The sequence below is a fragment of the Scyliorhinus torazame genome, chromosome 24, assembly GCF_047496885.1.
Source record: "Scyliorhinus torazame isolate Kashiwa2021f chromosome 24, sScyTor2.1, whole genome shotgun sequence".
In the NCBI taxonomy this organism is placed as follows: domain Eukaryota; kingdom Metazoa; phylum Chordata; class Chondrichthyes; order Carcharhiniformes; family Scyliorhinidae; genus Scyliorhinus; species Scyliorhinus torazame.
The window spans coordinates 22,832,760-22,853,606 of record NC_092730.1 but is presented as its reverse complement, the minus strand read 5'-3'; the positions used below and the strand labels follow the sequence as shown (position 1 = coordinate 22,853,606).

Below are 20,847 nucleotides of genomic sequence, written 5' to 3'. Positions count from 1 at the left end.
GTTTTGTCAATTTGTCGGGCAAGTTTATATCAAACCTGTCACCGAGAACATCTGCATTAAGAAATCTTATCAGAAAATCAACCACTTTTGAGTGGACACAAAGTCATCAGAAGGGGTGGGCAGATCTGAAATGACAACTTATGACCTCACCGATACTCGCTTTCTTCGACCCGAAAAGAGCGACTAAAATATCCACTGATGCAAGTCAGGATGGAATAGGCGCAGTTCTCTTACAGCAAGGTGTACAGTCTGATTGGGTTCCTGTTGCATATGCTTCAAGAGCTATGACTGCAACAGATACGCACAGATAGAAAAGGAATGTCTCGGATTACTCACGGGAATATTTAAATCCCATGACTATGTTTACAGACTTCCAACCTTCAATGTGGAGACGGATCACAGGCCGTTGGTCCACATCATTGAGAAAAATCTAAGCGACATGACACCTCGACTCCAGCGTATAACGATGAAATTACGGAGGTATGATTTCAACCGGATATATACACCTGGGAAAGAGCTTATCATTGCAGACACTCGCCCTGTTGCCTCACGGCGCCGAGGTCCCAGGTTCGATCCCGGCTCTGGGTCACTGTCCGTGTGGAGTTTGCACGTTCTCCCCGTGTCTGCGTGGGTTTCGCCCCCACCACCCAAAGATATCGGGCTAGGTGGATTGGCCGCGCTAAATTGCCCCTTAATTGGAAAAAAATTGATTCGGTGCTCTAAATTTATATTTTAAAAAATGAAATAATTGCAGACACTCTATTGTGTTCCATTGCAACAGAGAGCACACCAATGGAATTCATCAGAGGCATAGAAGGTCAGGCTCAACTATACACGGAGAATCTTCCGACATCTAGAACATAGAACATAGAACAATACAGCGCAGTACAGGCCCTTCGGCCCACGATGTTGCACCAAAACAAAAGCCATCTAACCTACACTATGCCATTATCATCCATATGTTTATCCAATAAACTTTTAAATGCCCTCAATGTTGGCGAGTTCACTACTGTAGCAGGTAGGGCATTCCACGGCCTCACTACTCTTTGCGTAAAGAACCTACCTCTGACCTCTGTCCTATATCTATTACCCCTCAGTTTAAAGCTATGTCCCCTCGTGCCAGCCATTTCCATCCGCGGGAGAAGGCTCTCACTGTCCACCCTATCCAACCCCCTGATCATTTTGTATGCCTCTATTAAGTCTCCTCTTAACCTTCTTCTCTCCAACGAAAACAACCTCAAGTCCATCAGCCTTTCCTCATAAGATTTTCCCTCCATACCAGGCAACATCCTGGTAAATCTCCTCTGCACCCGCTCCAAAGCCTCCACGTCCTTCCTATAATGCGGTGACCAGAACTGTACGCAATACTCCAAATGCGGCCGTACCAGAGTTCTGTACAGCTGCAACATGACCTCCCGACTCTGTTGAAAAACTGCAGTTAATAAAGCAAGAAAGAAAGAAGGATGCAACTTGTCAGAGGGTAATGCACCACCTACAACATGGGTGGCCGAAAGGGCGTGGTCCTCAATACCGCAACATACAAACAGATTTAACAATAGTTAATGGTCTATTGCGAAGACAAGATCAAATTGTTCTCCCCACAAAGCCTTCGTTCCGAGATTTTACAGATAATTCACGAGGGACACCGCGGCATCGAAAAACGTTAAAGAAGAGCAAAACAGGCAGCCTACAGGCCGGGTATCAACAAGGGTATCACTGACATGATCCTAACAAGCGAAACCCGTCAAAGACGTCAACCTGCCCAATGCAAGGAACACACTTCAACAACATGAATTCGTCACATCACCATGGACAAAAGTAGGGATCGACCTCTTCCATGCAACCGGTCGTGACTACGTTCTCGTCATGGCTTACTATTCAAACTACCCGGAGGTTATGAAACGTCCAGACCCAGGGCAGCAGTGGGTTAGCCCTGTTGCCTCAGGGCGCCGAAGTCCCAGGTTCGATCCCGGCCCTGGGTCACTGTCCGTGTGGAGTTTGCACATTCTCCCCGTGTCTGCGTGGGTTTTGCCCCCACAACCCAAACAGATGTGCAGGGCTAGGTGGATTGGCCACGTTAAATTGCCCCTTAATTGGAAAAAATTAACTTTGTTCCCCGGGACCACATGACAGTGGCCCGGATGAGCAGATTCTTTGGGGTGGAAGACAGGTGTGCAAAATGTGCGGAAGGGCCAGCGAACCGTGTCCACATGTTCTGGGCATGTCCGAAGCTGAGGGGATTCTGGCAGGTGTTTGCGGACGTCATGTCCACGGTGTTAAAAACAAGGCTGGCGCCGAGTCCAGAGGTGGCGATTTTCGGGGTGTCGCAGGATCCGGGAATCCAGGAGGAGAAAGAGGCAGACGTTCTGGCCTTTGCTTCCCTGGTAGCCCGGAGGCGGTTACTATTAGCCTGGAGGGACTCAAAGCCCCCGAAGTCGGAGACCCGGCTATCGGACATGGCTAGCTTTCTCTGCCTGGAGAAAATTAAGTTCGCCCTGAGAGGGTCACTGTTAGGGTTCACCCAGAGGTGCCAACCATTCGTCGACTTCCTTGCGGAGAATTAATCGTCAGCGGGGGGGGGGTTTAGTTAGCGTAGATTAGGGGGTTAATTAATGGTGGGACCTGTTGGGGAGGGAGGTGGTATTTGCACTATGTTTATATTTCCATGTACGTTGTTTATATTGCTGCTGTTAGAACGCCAAAAAAATTACCTCAATAAAATGTTTAAAAAAGGAAACAGTCTCAAGACATGGGATTCCGGAAACAATAATGTCGGACGATGGTCCATGTTTTGCAAGCTGGGAATGGTCCGAGTTCTCAAGCAACTATAATTTTAGACATGTGACGTCCAGCCCACACTACCCACAATCCAAAGGAAAGGCGGGAAAAAAAGTGCTCACATAATCAAAGAGTTGATAAGTAAAGCAAGTGAGGGGCGGCACAGTGGTTAGCACCGGCACTGCGGTGCTGAGGATCCGGGTTCGAATCCCGGCCCTGGGTCACTGTCCGTGCGGAGATTCCACATTCTCCCCCGTGTCTGCGTGGGTTTCGCCCCCACAACCCAAAAGATGTGCAGGGTAGGTGGATTGGCCGCGCTAAATTGCCCCTTAATTGGAAAAAGAAAAATAATTGGGTACTCTAAATTTATAGTAAAGCATAAGATTCACTGTCAAACATTTCGCTTCATTGTCATACAGAGCAACTCCATTAACTTCCGGACTTTAACCAGCACAGATCTTATTCAATAGAGATTACATTACCAGGGATCAGATTTCAAAATCCAGATAATCTACCGGCTCACAAGAAAATCACTGAACAACGTTCAAAGCAAAGATTGTACGATGACCAACACACAGTTCGATTAGACCCACTGACAAATGAGGACATTGTCAGAATTGAGAATCCAGAAGGAGGACGGTTTGCTCCTGCTGCTATCATCAGGCAAGCAACACCACAATCCTACATCGTCAAATCTGCCGATGGAGCAATCTTTCAACGCAACAGACGGGCTTTGCAGAAAATTAGGCTTCAACAACCAATTTTTCCAACCTTTCAGTTTCGATGAATCATTTTTGCAAGAAAATCTACTGTTCTGGGGCAGGGTTTCGAGAACCCCAAAGTGCATCATGGAGTTCCCCTGACCCACAAATTTTAATCGATTGTGGTCTGGGGAGCACACGGCCCACTCTACAGGTGTGGGACAGCAGAAATGGAAAAGTATTTTTTAAAACAAAACAATGTTCATTCTCTGAACTCAAGTTAACCTTTTTAAAACTTAGTGAACATCTTAGCAACCATCAATTCAAATACAACCCCCAAAGAATACAACACTAAGTAATCCTTTAAGCTTTCCTTTTAACATCCATAAGACTTAAAACACTTTTACCAGAAGCACATCAGGTTAAAGTCACTACTGTTGTTAGTTTTAAATCACCAGGATCGATTTACAGTCTTTAGATTACAGAGAGAGATTCATACACCTTCTGGCTGTGACTGCAGCTGTCCAGCTCTGAAAACAAAACTAAAACACACCCTGCAGCAAACAGCCTAAAACGAAAGTAAAATGCGGACAGACAGCCCAGCTCCACCCCCTCTCTGACATCACTGCAGTAGTAAACACCCATTTCTTAAAGGTACTCTCACTACAGATTTTTTTATACACACCCATTTATAAACACCCATTTCTTAAAGGTACTCTCACTACAGATACTTATATACACACCCATTTATAAACACCCATTTCTTAAAGGTACTCTCACTACAGATACTTATATACACACCCATTTATAAACACCCATTTCTTAAAGATACTCTCACTACAGATACTTATATACACACCCATTTATAAACACCCATTTCTTAAAGGTACTCTCACTACAGATACTTATATACACACCCATTTATAAACACCCATTTCTTAAAGGTACACTCACTACAGATACTTATATACACACCCATTTATAAACACCCATTTCTTAAAGGTACTCTCACTACAGATACTGATATACACACCCATTTATAAACACCCATTTCTTAAAGGTACACTCACATGACACTACTTCATACCAAGAAACCAGATGACATGCACAAAACTATCAAACATTCAGACTCACCACTTCGGCAATTCAGAAGGTCAACAAGAAGGAGACAAAAACCTAACAGACTGAACTTATAAATACTGGACTTATAAATATTATTCCACTGTGTATAGTCATCTTTCCAATTATGTTTGTGCAAATATACATATCATTCTTTATGCTTATCGGTTATACAATTTTCTTCATAGTATAGAAAACATGTATAAAAAAAAGGGGGGGATGTAGTGATCTGTATATCTGAAGGTATGTAATGGGTTAACATCTATAAGTAAGTGCTAGATAACCACTAGATGGCAGCACCAGATATATGTATATAAGGTAAACTCAAGAGAGAGTTTCTGCCTCGTCGTATCAGGAGTAATAATAATAATAACCTTTGATTGTCACAAGTATGAAGTTACTGTGAAAAGCCCCTAGATGCCACATTCCGGTGCCTGTGACTAGTGAACAGAGTGTTAGAGATATAGCTTAGTGAGTAGGTGTAGTTAATCAATATATATATATAATACTTAATCTTATTTATCTAATCTACACTTATAGTTATAGAAGAGTGAACGAATTTATAACCGTTACTCAATAAACAGTATTTGCTTTATTTGAGTGTTACTGAACGTCACGCATACGACCATTCTGGCAGTAAGCAAATGAGTAACAAGATCTAACTAAACGTAATATAACAAGAACTGCAAGGGTTAATGAATTCAGGGGAATTGGCGGGGGGGGGGGGGGGGGGCTGCAAGTGTGTAACGCACTCCCGCTGGGCCAGTGTTCGAGGGTGACGAGTGTCGATGCATTTAAGCGGTCAGGGGTGGGCCGGGAAGCTGGGTAAAAGCATGCGGGAACGAGGAATAGACGGATAGGGTGATGGGGAGGGGTGATGAATAGGGGGAGGAGCTTCGTGCGGAGGAGAAACAGCATTAGACGGGCCGAGTGGCCTGCTTCTGCACTGTCGAAGCTATGTAAAACGTAACTCACCAGGTCTGGAACCCTATACCTTTTCAGCAGTACAGACAACTCTGTGTCTTGCTAATTATAACAGTTTTAGATAAAAAATACACACATTGCGGAGGCAACAGCGCACACACAAGGCAGCCCATCACTGCTGGCCCCCTGCCTAGCTTCCCAATCACGGAGCGAACGCCTTGCTCTCACAAGGCTCGAAGGGGGATTAATTGTCCTCCCGGATGTTGAACTCGGGCATACTCCTCGCTCTCCGTGCAGAGAGCAGGCTTGGTTTCGCCTCCTCGATGCTGTCCTCCTGACGGAAGGGGTTGATCTTCAGCCTGGTTCTCAGGGTGAGGACGGAGAGGCTGTTCCCCCGCTTGCCCTCGGCCTGCCTCTGGAGGATGCGCCGGGCCTCCTCCTCCTCTTCCTGCTCGATGAAATCCAGCAGGGTCAGGCGGAATATCCGGGGAATCTCGGGCACCTCGGATTCGAACTCCTGCACCAGCTTCCGAAACCTGGAAGGATAAAGCGCAGAAAGCAAAAGAGGAATTGATTTCTGTCGCCGCGCGCCCCCCGCAGCCACTCGCTCCTTCGACAGCGCCTTCCAAACCCGCCACCTCTACCGGCTAGAAGGACGAGGGCAGCAGCAGACGCACGGGGAACACCCCCGCCTGCAAGTTCCCCCCCCCCGAGCCGCTCGCCATCCCGACTCGCAAATATATCGGCCACTCCTTCGCTGTGGCTGGAGTCAAAATCCCGGGCCTCTCTCCCTGACAGCACTGTGGGTGTACCTACACCACACGGGGACTGCAGCGGGTTCAAGATGGCGGCTCGCCCACCACCTTCTCAGGGGGCAATTAGGGATGGGCAATAAATGCTGGCCTAACCAGGGAGCGCTCCCACCCACCCACCGTCATTTCATGCACTTGGAAGGAAGGGCCGCCTTGGAGAGCTGACAGCCAATCCGATTGACTGACTGCTCTCCAGCCCCTCCGGGCACAGCGCTGCAGTGGTTGGAAGAGGTACTGCAGTGCCATGCCGGAATCCAAGTCCCGGGAACCGCAGTGATGGTAAGTGGCAGGGGTCCCAGGAGGGGACGCAGTGGGTGAATGCGCCACTGCGCCCACAGGACCTCCTCCACCTTAAATCTATGCCCCCTTGGTAACTAACCCCCTCAGCTAAGGGGGAAAATAAGCCTTTTTCTGTCCACCCCATCTAGGCCCCTCATAATTTTGTGCACTTCAATTAGGTCACACCCCTTCAGCCTATTAAAAATTTATTTTCCAATTAAGGGGCAATTTAGCGCGGCCAATCCTGCCCCTGCACATGTTTGGCTTGTGGGGGTGAAACCCACGCAGACACGGGGAGAATGTGCAAACTCCACACGGACAGTGACGCAGAGCCGGGATCGAACCTGGGACCTCGGCGCCGTGAGGCAGCAGTGCTAACCCACCGCGCCACCTGCGTCCTTTGCTCTAAGGAAAATAACCCTCGGCCTATCCAATCTCTTTTCATAACTGCAGTTTTCAAACCCGGGCAACACTCTTGTAAATCTCCTTTGCGCCCTCTCTCCAGGGCAACGATGCTCTTCGCGCAGTGTGGGGACCAGAACGGTACGCAAAACCTCAGATTGAGGCCTCGACAACATTTTGTACAGTTCATTTGTATTCAATAACCCCCCACCCCCCCACCCCCACCCCCACCCAATAAAGGAATGGAATAGCATAGAATAATCTTTATTGTCACAAGTAGGTTTACATTAACACTGCAATGAAGTTACTGTGAAAATCCCCTCGTCGCCACATTCCGGCGCCTGTTCGGGTACACGGAGGGAGAATTCAGAATGTCCAATTCACCTAACGAGCACGTCTTTCGGGACTTGTGGGAGGAAACTGGAGCGCCTGGAGGAAATCCACGCAGACACGGGGGAGAACGTGCAGACTCCGCACAGACAGTGACCCAAGCCCGGGAATCGAACCTGGGACCCTGGCGCTGTGAATCAACAGTGCTAACCACTGTGCTACTGTGCCGCCCCAGGAAAGGCCACTCTGCCTTGTTGTATTATCAGCACGGTAGCATTGCGGATAGCACAATTGCTTCACAGCTCCAGGGTCCCAGGTTCGATTCTGGCTTGGGTCACTGTCTGTGCGGAGTCTGCACGTTCCCCCCGTGTCTGCGTGGGTTTCCTCCGGGCGCTCCGGATTCCTCCCACAGTCCAAAGATGTGCAGGTTAGGTGGATTGGCCGTGCTAAATTGCCTTTAGTGTCCAAAATTGCCCTTAGTGTTGGGTGGGGTTACTGGGTTACGGGAATAGGGTAGAGGTGTGGACCTTGGGTAGGGTGCTCTTTCCAAGACCCGGAGCATACACGATGGGCCGAATGGCCTCCTTCTGCACTGTAAATTCTATGATACTATGATCATAACTGTTCGAACTGCAAGGGTTAATGAAGTGTCGAGAGTACCCACTAGAGGGAGGTACAGTTACAACTATAGAAGGCAATGACGCTAAGCCTTGTGGGAGAGTGTGTGCAGGAGGTAGCTGGAGAGAGTCAGAAGAGCAGATAGTGTAAGTGAGAGCAGATCATAGTTTAAGCCAGTAGTGAGATTAGCTGTAGATGAGTGTAGTTTAGATGTTATTAATCAACTGTGGGGGTTTTTTAGAAAATATTTTATTGAGCCATTTATAATTTTAACATTATAACATAGAGATCCAACACGCACAAAAACGCCACAATACCATACTCAACACCCCCCCCCCCCCTCCCAAGCACAGACCCTAACTACCCATACATTAGATTTCCTACCCTTTTTCGTAACTTCCATGCCTCCCCTTCCCCCCCCCCCCATCGCAACCCCCGCCCCCCCACCCCCCCACCCTGCTGACGGTCAATTTTCCTTGAAGAAAGGCGCAGCACGGTGGCGCAGTGGGTTAGCACTGCTGCCTCACGGCGCCGAGGTCCCAGGTTCGATCCCGGGTCACTGTCCGTGTGGAGTTTGCACATTCTCCCCGTGTCTGCGTGGGTTTCGCCCCCACCACCCAAAGATGTGCAGGGTTAGGTGAATTGGCCAACGCTAAATTGCCCCTTAATTGGAAACAATGAATTGGGTACTCTCAATTTAAAAAAAAAAAATTCCTTGAAGAAGTCGCGGCTGCCCCCCCCCGAGCGAACCCCTGTCGTGAACCCCTTCAGGCGAACTTAATTTTCTCTAGCTTAAGAAACCTGGCCCAGACCCCCGACTTAGGTGGCTGCGTGCCCCTCCATCTCAGCAAAATCCGTCTCCAGACCACCGTGGAGGCAAATGCCAAAATGTCGGCCTCTCTCCCCCCCCTTGGGCTCCCGGATCTTCCGACACTCCAAATATTGCCACCTCTGGACTCGGAGTCACCCTCTACAAAATTATGAGGGGCATAGACAGAGTGGATAGTCAGAGGCTTTTTCCCAGGATAGAGGGGTCAATTACTAGGGGGCATAGGTTTAAGGTGCGAGGGGCAAGGTTTAGAGGAGATGTACGAGGCAAGTTTTTTACACAGAGGGTAGTGGGTGCCTGGAACTCGCTACCGGAGGAGGTGGTGGAAGCAGGGACGATAGTGACATTTAAGGGGCATCTTGACAAATATATGAATAGGATGGGAATAGAAGGATACGGACCCAGGAAGTGTAGAAGATTGTAATTTAGTCGGGCAGCATGGTCGGCACGGGCTTGGAGGGCCGAAGGGCCTGTTCCTGTGCTGTACATTTCTTTGTTCTTTGTTCTTTTGTTCCCTTCCAGGACCTCTGATGTGACATCTGAAAATCCCTGCCAAAATCCCCTCAGCCTCGGACACGCCCAAAACATATGTATACTGTGCATTATTTAAAAAAAAAAAAAATTTAGAGTACCCAATTCATTGTTTCCAATTAAGGGGCAATTTAGCGTGGCCAATCCACCTAACCCTGCACAACTTTGGGTTGTGGGGGCGAAACCCACGCAAACACGGGGAGAATGTGCAAACTCCACACGGACAGTGACCCGGGGCCGGGATCGAACCCAGGTCCTGAGCGCCGTAGTGCCAGTGCTAACCACTGCGCCACCCATAAATGTATGGCCTTTGTGAACACTGCGCCAACCATCCTGAATTTAACAACACAAGGTACACCACATGCCCGTCTACCATTTTCCAAAATGGCCGCTAGGCCGGGATGCGAATGACGGGCCTGTACCTGAGTATGAAGGGCCCGCACTGGGAGGGTTTAACCTTGGCGCACAGCCCCTGCAGCTCGAGCTGCTCCCCCTGCGGGATCACAAAGCCGTGTTTGGGCTGGGCCATGAGCCAGCTGTAGTCCACCCCCTGCTTCAGCCGCTTGCACTCGGCCAGGCGCTCACGCTGCATCTTCTCGGCCCGCTTCAGCTGCGCGCTGAGCTCCAGGGTCAGCGTGTTGGTGACCAGCTCCTCCTCGGTGCGGGGCGTCAGGACCGAGCAGCGGTCATTCCAGTCGAACATGGACGAGAGGAACATGGCGGACAGCGGGTGGGCAGGGCCTGACAGAGGGGGGGGGGGGAAAGAGAACAAGATAATTGATCACAGGCGCAAGAGACCGTTTCTAAACCCAGTCTGACCTCCCCCCAGGAGGTAAGGATGTGGAAGCAGGGGGTGGGGGGCTTGAGGGGGCGGCTGGAGGGTGTCACGGCCACTGGGACGGGTCAGTCGACTATTCTCAGCTGCTGCTTTTAGACTGATCCTCTGACAGTGCGGCACTCTCTCAGTACTGACCCTCTGACAGTGCAGCGCTCCCTCAGTACTCACCCTCTGACAGTGCGGCACTCCCTCAGTACTGACCCTCTGACAGTGCAGCGCTCCCTCAGTACTGACCCTCTGACAGTGCAGCACTCCCTCAGTACTGACCCTCTGACAGTGCGGCACTCCCTCAGTACTGACACTCTGACAGTGCAGCACTCCCTCAGTGCTGACCCTCTGACAGTGCAGCACTCCCTCAGTACTGACCCTCTGACCGTGCAGCTCTCCCTCAGTACTGACCCTCTGACAGTGCGGCACTCCCTCAGTACTGACCCTCCGACAGTGCAGCGCTCCCTCAGTACTGACCCTCTGACAGTGCGGCACTCCCTCAGTACTGACCCTCTGACAGTGCAGCGCTCCCTCAGTACTGACCCTCTGACAGTGCGGCGCTCCCTCAGTACTGACCCTGTGACAGTGCAGCGCTCCCTCAGTACTGACCATCTGACAGTGCAGCACCCTCAGTACTGACCCTCTGACAGTACAGCACTCCCTCAGTACTGACCCTGTGACAGTGCAGCACTCCCTCAGTACTGACCCTCTGACAGTGCAGCACTCCCTCAGTACTGACCCTCTGACAGTGCAGCGCTCCCTCAGTACTGACCCTCTGACAGTACAGCATTCCCTCAGTACTGACCCTCAGACAGTGCAGTACCCTCAGTACTGACCCTCTGACAGTGCAGCACTCCCTCAGTACTGACCCTCTGACAGTGCAGCACTCCCTCAGTACTAACCCTCTGACAGTGCAGCACTCCCTCAGCACTGACCCTCTGACAGTGCAGCACTCCCTCAGTACTGACCCTCTGACAGTGCAGCGCTCCCTCAGTACTGACCCTGTGACAGTGCAGCGCTCCCTCAGTACTGACCATCTGACAGTGCAGCACCCTCAGTACTGACCCTCTGACAGTGCAGCACTCCCTCAGTACTGACCCTGTGACAGTGCAGCGCTCCCTCAGTACTGACCATCTGACAGTGCAGCACCCTCAGTACTGACCCTCTGACAGTGCAGCACTCCCTCAGTACTGACCCTCTGACTGTGCAGCGCTCCCTCAGTACTGACCCTCTGACAGTGCAGCACTCCCTCAGTACTGACCCTCTGACAGTGCGGCACTCCCTCAGTACTGACCCTCTGACAGTGCGGCACTCCCTCAGTACTGAACCTCTGACAGTGCGGCGCTCCCTCAGTACTGACCCTCTGACAGTGCGGCACTCCCTCAGTACAGACCCTCTGACTGTGCAGCACTCCCTCAGTACTGACCCTCTGACAGTGCGGCGCTCCCTCAGTACTGACCCTCTGACAGTGCAGCACTCCCTCAGTACTGACCCTCTGACAGTGCGGCGCTCCCTCAGTACTGACCCTCTGACAGTGCGGCGCTCCCTCAGTACTGACCCTCTGACAGTGCAGCGCTCCATCAGTACTGACCCTCTGACAGTGCGGCGCTCCCTCAGTACTGACCCTCTGACAGTGCAGCACTCCCTCAGTACTAACCCTCTGACAGTGCGGCACTCCCTCAGTACTCAGCCTCTGACAGTGAAACACTCCCCCAGTACTGAGCCTCTGACAGTGCAGCACTCCCTCAGTACTGACCCTCTGACAGTGAAACACTCCCCCAGTACTGACCCTCTGACAGTGCAGCACTCCCTCAGTACTGACCCTCTGACAGTGCAGCACTCCCTCAGTACTGACCCTCTGACAGTGCAGCACTCCCTCAGTACTGACCCTCTGACAGTGCAGCACTCCCTCAGTACTGACCCTCTCACAGTGCGGCACTCACTCAGTACTAACCCTCTGACAGTGCGGCACTCCCTCAGTACTGACCCTCTGACAGTGCAGCACTCCCTCAGTACTAACCCTCTGACAGTGCGGCACTCCCTCAATACTGAACCTCTGACAGTGAAACACTCCCCCAGTACTAACCCTCTGACAGTGCAGCACTCCCTCAGTACTGACCCTCTGACAGTGCAGCACTCCCTCAGTACTGACCCTCTGACAGTGCAGCACGCCCTCAGTACTGACCCTCTGACACTGCGGCGCTCCCTCAGGACTGACCCTCTGACAGTGCAGCACTCCCTCAGTACTGACCCTCTGACAGTGCAGCACGCCCTCAGTACTGACCCTCTGACAGTGCGGCACTCCCTCAGTACTGACCCTCTGACAGTGCAGCACTCCCTCGGTACGGACCCTCTGACAGTACAGCGCTCCCTCAGTACTGACCCTCTGACAGTGCGGCACTCCCTCAGTACTGACCCTCTGACAGTGCAGCACTCCCTCAGTACTAACCCTCTGACAGTGCGGCACTCCCTCAGTACTGACCCTCTGACAGTGCAGCACTCCCTCAGTACTAAGCCTCTGACAGTGCGGCACTCCCTCAGTACTGACCCTCTGACAGTGCAGCACTCCCTCAGTACTAACCCTCTGACAGTGCGGCACTCCCTCAATACTGAACCTCTGACAGTGAAACACTCCCCCAGTACTGACCCTCTGACAGTGCAGCACTCCCTCAGTACTGACCCTCTGATAGTGCAACACTCCCTCAGTACTGACCCTCTGACAGTGCAGCACGCCCTCAGTACTGACCCTCTGACAGGGCGGCACTCACTCAGTACTGACCCTCTGACAGTGCAGTACTCCCTCAGTACTGACCCTCTGACAGTGCAGCACTCCCTCGGTACGGACCCTCTGACAGTACAGCACTCCCTCAGTACTGACCCTCTGACTGTGCCGCACACCCTCAGTACTGACCCTCTGACAGTGCAGCACTCCCTCATACTGACGCTCTGACAGTGCAGCACTCCCTCAGTACTGACCCTCTGACAGTGCAGCACTCCCTCAGTACTGACCCTCTGACAGTGCGGCACTCCCTCAGTACTGACCCTCTGACAGTGCGGCACTCCCTCAGTACTGAGCCGCTGACAGTGCAGCATTCCCTCAGTACTGACCCTCTGACAGCGCAGCACCCACAGTACTGACCCTCTGACAGTGCAGCACTCCCTCAATACTGACCCTCTGACAGTGCAGCACTCCCTCAGTACTGACCCTCTGACAGTGCAGCACTCCCTCAATACTGACCCTCTGACAGTGCAGCACTCCCTCAGTACTGACACTCTGACAGTGAAACACTCCCCCAGTACTGACCCTCTGACAGTACAGCACTCCCTCAATACTGAACCTCTGACAGTGCAGCGTTCCCTCAGTACTGACACTCTGACAGTGAAACACTCCCCCAGTACTGACCCTCTGACAGTGCAGCACTCCCTCAATACTGAACCTCTGACAGTGAAACACTCCCCCAGTACTGACCCTCTGACAGTACAGCACTCCCTCAGTACTGACCCTCTGACAGTGCAGCACTCCCTCAGTACTGACACTCTGACAGTGCAGCACTCCCTCAGTACTGACCCTCTGACAGTGCGGCACTCACTCAGTACTGACCCTCTGACAGTGCAGTACTCCCTCAGTACTGACCCTCTGACAGTGCAGCACTCCCTCGGTACTGACCCTCTGACAGTACAGCACTCCCTCAGTACTGACCCTCTGGCTGTGCCGCACACCCTCAGTACTGACCCTCTGACAGTGCAGCACTCCCTCAGTACTGACGCTCTGACAGTGCAGCACTCCCTCAGTACTGACCCGCTGACAGTGCAGCACTCCCTCAGTACTGACCCTCTGACAGTGCAGCACTCCCTCAGTACTGACGCTCTGACAGTGCAGCACTCCCTCAGTACTGACCCGCTGACAGTGCAGCACTCCCTCAGTACTGACCGTCTGACAGTGCAGCACCCACAGTACTGACCCTCTGACAGTGCAGCACTCCCTCAATACTGACCCTCTGACAGTGCAACACTCCCTCAGTACTGACCCTCTGACAGTGCAGCACTCCCTCAGTACTGACCCTCTGACAGTGCAGCACTCCCTCAGTACTGACCCTCTGACAGTGCAGCACTCCCTCAGTACTGACCCTCTGACAGTGCTCTCCTCCCTCAGTACTGACTCTCTGACAGTGCAGCACTCCCTCAGGACTGACCGTCTGACAGTGCAGCACTCCCTCAATACTGACCCTCTGACAGTGCAGCACTCCCTCAGTACTGACCCTCTGACAGTGCAGCACTCCCTCAGTACTGACCCTCTGACAGTGCAGCACTCCCTCAGTACTGACCCTCTGACAGTGCAGCACTCCCTCAGTACTGACCCTCTGACAGTGCTCTCCTCCCTCAGTACTGACTCTCTGACAGTGCGGCGCTCCCTCAGTACTGACCATCTGACAGTGCGGCATTCCCTCAGTACTGACCCTCTGACAGTGCAGCACTCCCTCAATACTGAACCTCTGACAGTGAAACACTCCCCCAGTACTGACCCTCTGACAGTACAGCACTCCCTCAGTACTGACCCTCTGACAGTGCAGCACTCCCTCAGTACTGACACTCTGACAGTGCAGCACTCCCTCAGTACTGACCCTCTGACAGTGCGGCACTCACTCAGTACTGACCCTCTGACAGTGCAGTACTCCCTCAGTACTGACCCTCTGACAGTGCAGCACTCCCTCGGTACTGACCCTCTGACAGTACAGCACTCCCTCAGTACTGACCCTCTGACAGTGCGGCACTCACTCAGTACTGACCCTCTGACAGTGCAGTACTCCCTCAGTACTGACCCTCTGACAGTGCAGCACTCCCTCAGTACTGACCCTCTGGCTGTGCCGCACACCCTCAGTACTGACCCTCTGACAGTGCAGCACTCCCTCAGTACTGACGCTCTGACAGTGCAGCACTCCCTCAGTACTGACCCTCTGACAGTGCAGCACTCCCTCAGTACTGACCCTCTGACAGTGCAGCACTCCCTCAGTACTGACCCTCTGACAGTGCAGCACTCCCTCAGTACTGACCCTCTGACAGTGCTCTTCTCCCTCAGTACTGACTCTCTGACAGTGCAGCACTCCCTCAGGACTGACCGTCTGACAGTGCAGCACTCCCTCAATACTGACCCTCTGACAGTGCAGCACTCCCTCAGTACTGACCCTCTGACAGTGCAGCACTCCCTCAGTACTGACCCTCTGACAGTGCAGCACTCCCTCAGTACTGACCCTCTGACAGTGCAGCACTCCCTCAGTACTGACCCTCTGACAGTGCTCTCCTCCCTCAGTACTGACTCTCTGACAGTGCAGCACTCCCTCAGTACTGACCATCTGACAGTGCGGCATTCCCTCAGTACTGACCCTCTGACAGTGCGGCATTCCCTCAGTACTGACCCTCTGACAGTGCAGCACTCCCTCAGTACTGACCCTCTGACAGTGCAGCACCCCCTCAGCACTGACCCTCTGACAGTGCAGCACTCCTCACTAAAGACCCTCTGACAGTGCGGCGCTCACTCAGCACTGACCCTCTGGCAGTGCAGCACTCTCCCCGTACTGACCCTCTGACAGTGCAGCACTCCCTCAGTACTGACCCTCTGACAGTGCAGCACTCCCTCAATACTGACCCTCTGACAGTGCAGCACTCCCTCAGTACTGACCCTCTGACAGTGCAACACTCCCTCAGTACTGACCCTCTGACAGTGCAGCACTCCCTCAGTACTGACCCTCTGACAGTGCAGCACTCCCTCAGTACTGACCCTCTGACAGTGCAGCACTCCCTCAGTACTGACCCTCTGACAGTGCAGCACTCCCTCAGTACTGACCCTCTGACAGTGCAGCACTCCCTCAGTACTGACCCTCTGACAGTGCAGCACACCCTCAGTACTGGCCCTCTGACTGTGCAGCACTCCCTTAGTACTGACCCTCTTGACAGTGCAGCACTCCCTCAGTGCTGACCCTCTGACAGTGCCACACTCCCTCAGTACTGACCCTCTGACAGTGCAGCACTCCCTTAGCACTGACCCTCTGACAGTACAGCTCTCCCTCAGTATTGTCCCTCTGACAGTGCGGCACTCCCTCAGTACTGACCCTCTGACAGTGCAGCACTCCCTCAGTACTGATCCTCTGACAGTGCAGCGCTCCCTCAGTACTGACCCTCTGACAGTGCAGCTCTCCATCAGTACTGTCCCTCTGACAGTGCGGCACTCCCTCAGTACTGACCCTCTGACAATGCAGCGTTCCCTCAGTACTGACCCTCTGACAGTGCCACACTCCCTCAGTACTGACCCTCTGACAGTGCAGCACTCCCTCAGCACTGACCCTCTGACAGTACAGCTCTCCCTCAGTATTGTCCCTCTGACAGTGCGGCACTCCCTCAGTAATGACCCTCTGACAGTGCCACACTCCCTCAGTACTGACCCTCTGACAGTGCGGCGCTCCCTCAGTACTGAACCTCCGACAGTGCGGCTCTCCCTCAGTACTGACCCTCTGACAGTGCAGCACTCCCTCAGTACTGACCCTCTGACAGTGCAGCACTCCCTCAGTACTGACCCTCTGACAGTGCAGCGCTCCCTCAGTACTGACCCTCTGACAGTGCAGCTCTCCATCAGTACTGTCCCTCTGACAGTGCGGCACTTCCTCAGTACTGACCCTCTGACAGTGCAGCGTTCCCTCAGTACTGACCCTCTGACAGTGCGGCACCCCCTCAGTACTGACCCTCTGACTGTGCAGCACTCCCTCAGTATTGACCCTCTGACAGTGCAGCACACCCTCAGTACTGACCCTCTGACAGTGCAGCACTCCCTCAGTACTGACCCTCTGACAGTGCAGCGTTCCCTCAGTACTGACCCTCTGACAGTGCCGCACTCCCTCAGTACTAACCCTCTGACAGTGCAGCGCTCCCTCAGTACTGATCCTCCGACAATGCGGCTCTCCCTCAGTACTGACCCTCTGACAGTGCAGCGCTCCCTCAGTAGTGACCCTCTGACAGTGCCGCACTCCCTCAGTACTGACTCTCTGACAGCGTGGCACTCCCTCAGTACTGACCCTCTGACAATGCCGCACTCCCTCAGTACTGACCCTCTGACAGTGCAGCACTCCCTCAGTACTGACCCTCTGACAGTGCGGTACTCCCTCAGTACTGACCCTCTGACAGTGCAGCACTCTCTCAGTACTGACACTCTGACAGAGAAACACTCCCCCAGTACTGACCCTCTGACAGTGCAGCACTCCCTCAGTACTGACCCTCTGACACTGCGGCACTCCCTCAGTACTGACCCTCTGACAGTGCAGCACTCCCTCAGTACTGACCCTCTGACAGTGCAGCACTCCCTCAGTACTGACACTCTGACAGTGAAACACTCCCCCAGTACTGACCCTTTGACAGTACAGCACTCCCTCAATACTGAACCTCTGACAGTGCAGCACTCCCTCAGTACTGACACTCTGACAGTGAAACCCTCCCCCAGTACTGACCCTCTGACAGTGCAGCACTCCCTCAGTACTGACCCTCTGACAGTGCAGCACTCCCTCAGTACTGACACTCTGACAGTGAAACACTCCCCCAGTACTGACCCTCTGACAGTGCAGCACTCCCTCAATACTGAACCTCTGACAGTGAAACACTCCCCCAGTACTGACCCTCTGACAGTACAGCACTCCCTCAATACTGAACCTCTGACAGTGAAACACTCCCCCAGTACTGACCCTCTGACAGTGCAGCACTCCCTCAGTACTGACCCTCTGACAGTGCAGCACTCCCTCAGTACTGACCCTCTGACAGTGCAGCACTCCCTCAGTACTGACCCTCTGACAGTGCGGCACTCACTCAGTATTGACCCTCTGACAGTGCAGTACTCCCTCAGTACTGACCCTCTGACAGTGCAGCACTCGCTCGGTACTGACCCTCTGACAGTACAGCACTCCCTCAGTACTGACCGTCTGACTGTGCCGCACACCCTCAGTACTGACGCTCTGACAGTGCAGCACTCCCTCAGTCCTGACCCACTGACAGTGCAGCACTCTCTCAGTACTGACCCTCTGACAGTGCAGCATTCCCTCAGTACTGACCCTCTGACAGTGCAGCACTCCCTCAGTACTGACCCTCTGACAGTGCAGCGTTCCCTCAGTACTGACCCTCTGACAGTGCAGCACTCCCTCTGTACTGACCCTCTGAAAGTGCAGCACTCCCTCATTACTGACCCTCTGACAGTGCGGCACTCCCTCAGTACTGACCCTCTGACAGTGCAGCACTCCCTCAGTACTGACCCTCTGACAGTGCAGCACTCCCTCAGTACTGGCCCTCTAGCAGTGCAGCACTCCCTCAGTACTGACCCTCTGACAGTGCAGCACTCCCTCAGTACTGACCCTCTGACAGTGCAGCACTCCCTCAGTACTGACCCTCTGACAGTGCAGCACTCCCTCAGTACTGACCCTCTGACAGTGCAGCGCTCCCTCAGTACTGACCCTCTGACAGTGTGGCACTCCCTCAGTACTGACCCTCTGATATATGCATGATTGAGGAGGAGCGTTATGAGGGTCCCGGAAACAGTAGTACCAGGGTCCACGGTTTCTCTGCCTGGCCCTGACTCCTCCACCCTCGACGCACAGCGGCAGCCGTGTGCACCGTCTACAAGACGCGCCGCAGCCACTCGCTCCTTCGACAGCACCTTCCAAACCCGCCACCTCTACCGTCTAGAAGGGCGAGGGCAGCAGCAGACGCACGGGGAACACCACCGCCTGCAAGTTCCCCCCCTCCGAGACGCTCACCATCCTGACTCGGAAATATATCGGCCGTTCCTTAACTGCGGCTGGGGTCAGAATCCTGGGAACTCCCTCCCTAACAGCACGGTGGGTGTACCTACACCGCACGGGACTGCGGCGGGTTCAAGATGGCGGCTCGAGGGGCAATTAGGGATGGGCCATAAACGTGGGCCTCACACCCATAAATGAAGCAAAAATAACTTCACATCCATGGACATTCCTTGAATGAATTTTTAAGAACCTCTTGTTTCAGATGTACAAGTGGATTCACAGGGACATTTCAGCTGGAGGAGGCCATTCTGCTTGTCAAATCCATGCTGGCTCTCTGCAAAACAATCTCCCCGCCGAGGGCAACAAGCCCGGCTTCTCCCACCCGAACCTCGGAGCTAAAATTCCCTCACATCCCCCGAACCAATCCGTGTGCCTCTCCCTCCGCGCACTCTCTCTCTCTCTTTCTGTCTCTCTCTCCCTCCCTCTCTCTCTCTCTTTCTGTCTGTCTGTCTCTCTCTCTCTCTCTCTTTCTGTCTGTCTGTCTGTCTCTCATTCTGTCTCTCTCTCTCTCTTTCTGTTTGTCTCTCTCTTTCTGTCTCTCTCTCCCTCCCCCTCTCTCTCTCTCTCTTTCTGTCTCTCTCCCCCCCCCCCTCTCTCTCTCTCTTTCTGTCTGTCTCTCTCTCTCTTTCTGTCTCTCTCTCCCTCTCTTTCTGTCTCTCACTCCCTCCCTCTCTCTCTCTCTCTTTCTGTCTGTCTCTCTCTCTCTCTCCCGAACCCTCGCATCCTCCCGAAAGTGTGGAGACGAGGAACTGGGCCCTACTCCAGTTGTGGAGCCTAAACCGAGAGCCTCGTAAAGGTTCGGTCCAAACTCCCTGCTCTTCTGCTCAATCCCTCTGGCCTTGAAGTCCAAGGTCCCATCTGCTTTGCTCACAAACTTCCCACAATGTGCCCTGCCGCCTTCATAGATCAGCGCGCAAGACCCTGGGGTTACTATCGGAAGAGAGGATAGAAGGTTGTCGCAAAATTGATGAATGAATTGTCCCCCTGACAACCCACGCCCCAACCCCCCCCCCCCCCCCAACGGTCTCCAGTCTTTGAGGGGTTAACCTCCAGCGTGGCTGCGGCAACTCAGAAGGGACGACCGCCACGAGTCCGCGTCCAACTCCCTCCCCAACCCCCACCCCCAGGGGTTCCAACGCCACCGTAGGCTTCGCACAGGCCCGGACTCACCTCGGCTGCGGTACGCTGGGGCCAAACGGGGTCTCTGCTCCCTCTCCTGTGTCCTCTGCGTCTGTATCCTCAATGATGTCCCTGCTCCTGCCTCGCAGGTTGCGGCCGACTTAATCCAGTATTAAATTACTAATCCCCAAACCTGTGTCAGCATAAAGTGGCTTCTCAGGCTTACGGGAGCTGTGCGAGGTGTTGAGCGGGGGGGAGGGGGGGGGGGGGTGATGAATACAGAGCTCACTGGTGTGTAGAGTTAATGTGCGTAAGATCGCATAATTTCTAATTGGTCTCAACAACCCCGCATTCATAAAGTGCCTTGAATGAACCAGAGTGCTCCGCAGGAGGATCTCAGCCAGAGTCTGATTCTTGGAGATATCGGGGCGAAAGGCGATCAGGAATCTCGATCAAAGAGTTTAAGGAGCATCTTAAAGGAGGAGAGAGACAAAGAGGTTTAGGGGGAAATGCCATAGCTGTGGCAAACCACACTCCCCCCCCCCCCATCCCCCACAAGGTGGCTGAAGGCACGGCTGACAATGGCCGAGCGATGGAAATCGGGGTGGCGGGGTTGTAATAATAATTTTTTAAAAATATAAATTTAAGAGTACCCAATTTTTTCCCCCAATTAAGGGGCAATTTAGCGCAGCCAATCCACCTACCCTGCACATCTTTGGGTTGTGGGGGCGAAACCCACGCAGACACG

General features: G+C 53.1%; 1 protein-coding gene across 1 annotated transcript; it reads right to left on the bottom strand.

The window, feature by feature from the left end:
• Positions 1–5,171: 5,171 nt before the first annotated feature.
• Positions 5,172–20,251, bottom strand: LOC140399965 (protein RD3-like). Its single transcript, XM_072489458.1, has 3 exons — positions 20,151–20,251; positions 9,746–10,064; positions 5,172–6,058 (listed from the first exon to the last, which is right to left on the bottom strand). Exons 2-3 carry the CDS (start codon positions 10,039–10,041, stop codon positions 5,767–5,769), a joined length of 588 nt encoding a protein of 195 aa, XP_072345559.1. The 5' UTR covers positions 10,042–10,064; positions 20,151–20,251; the 3' UTR covers positions 5,172–5,766.
• Between the last annotated feature and the right edge of the window lie 596 nt (positions 20,252–20,847).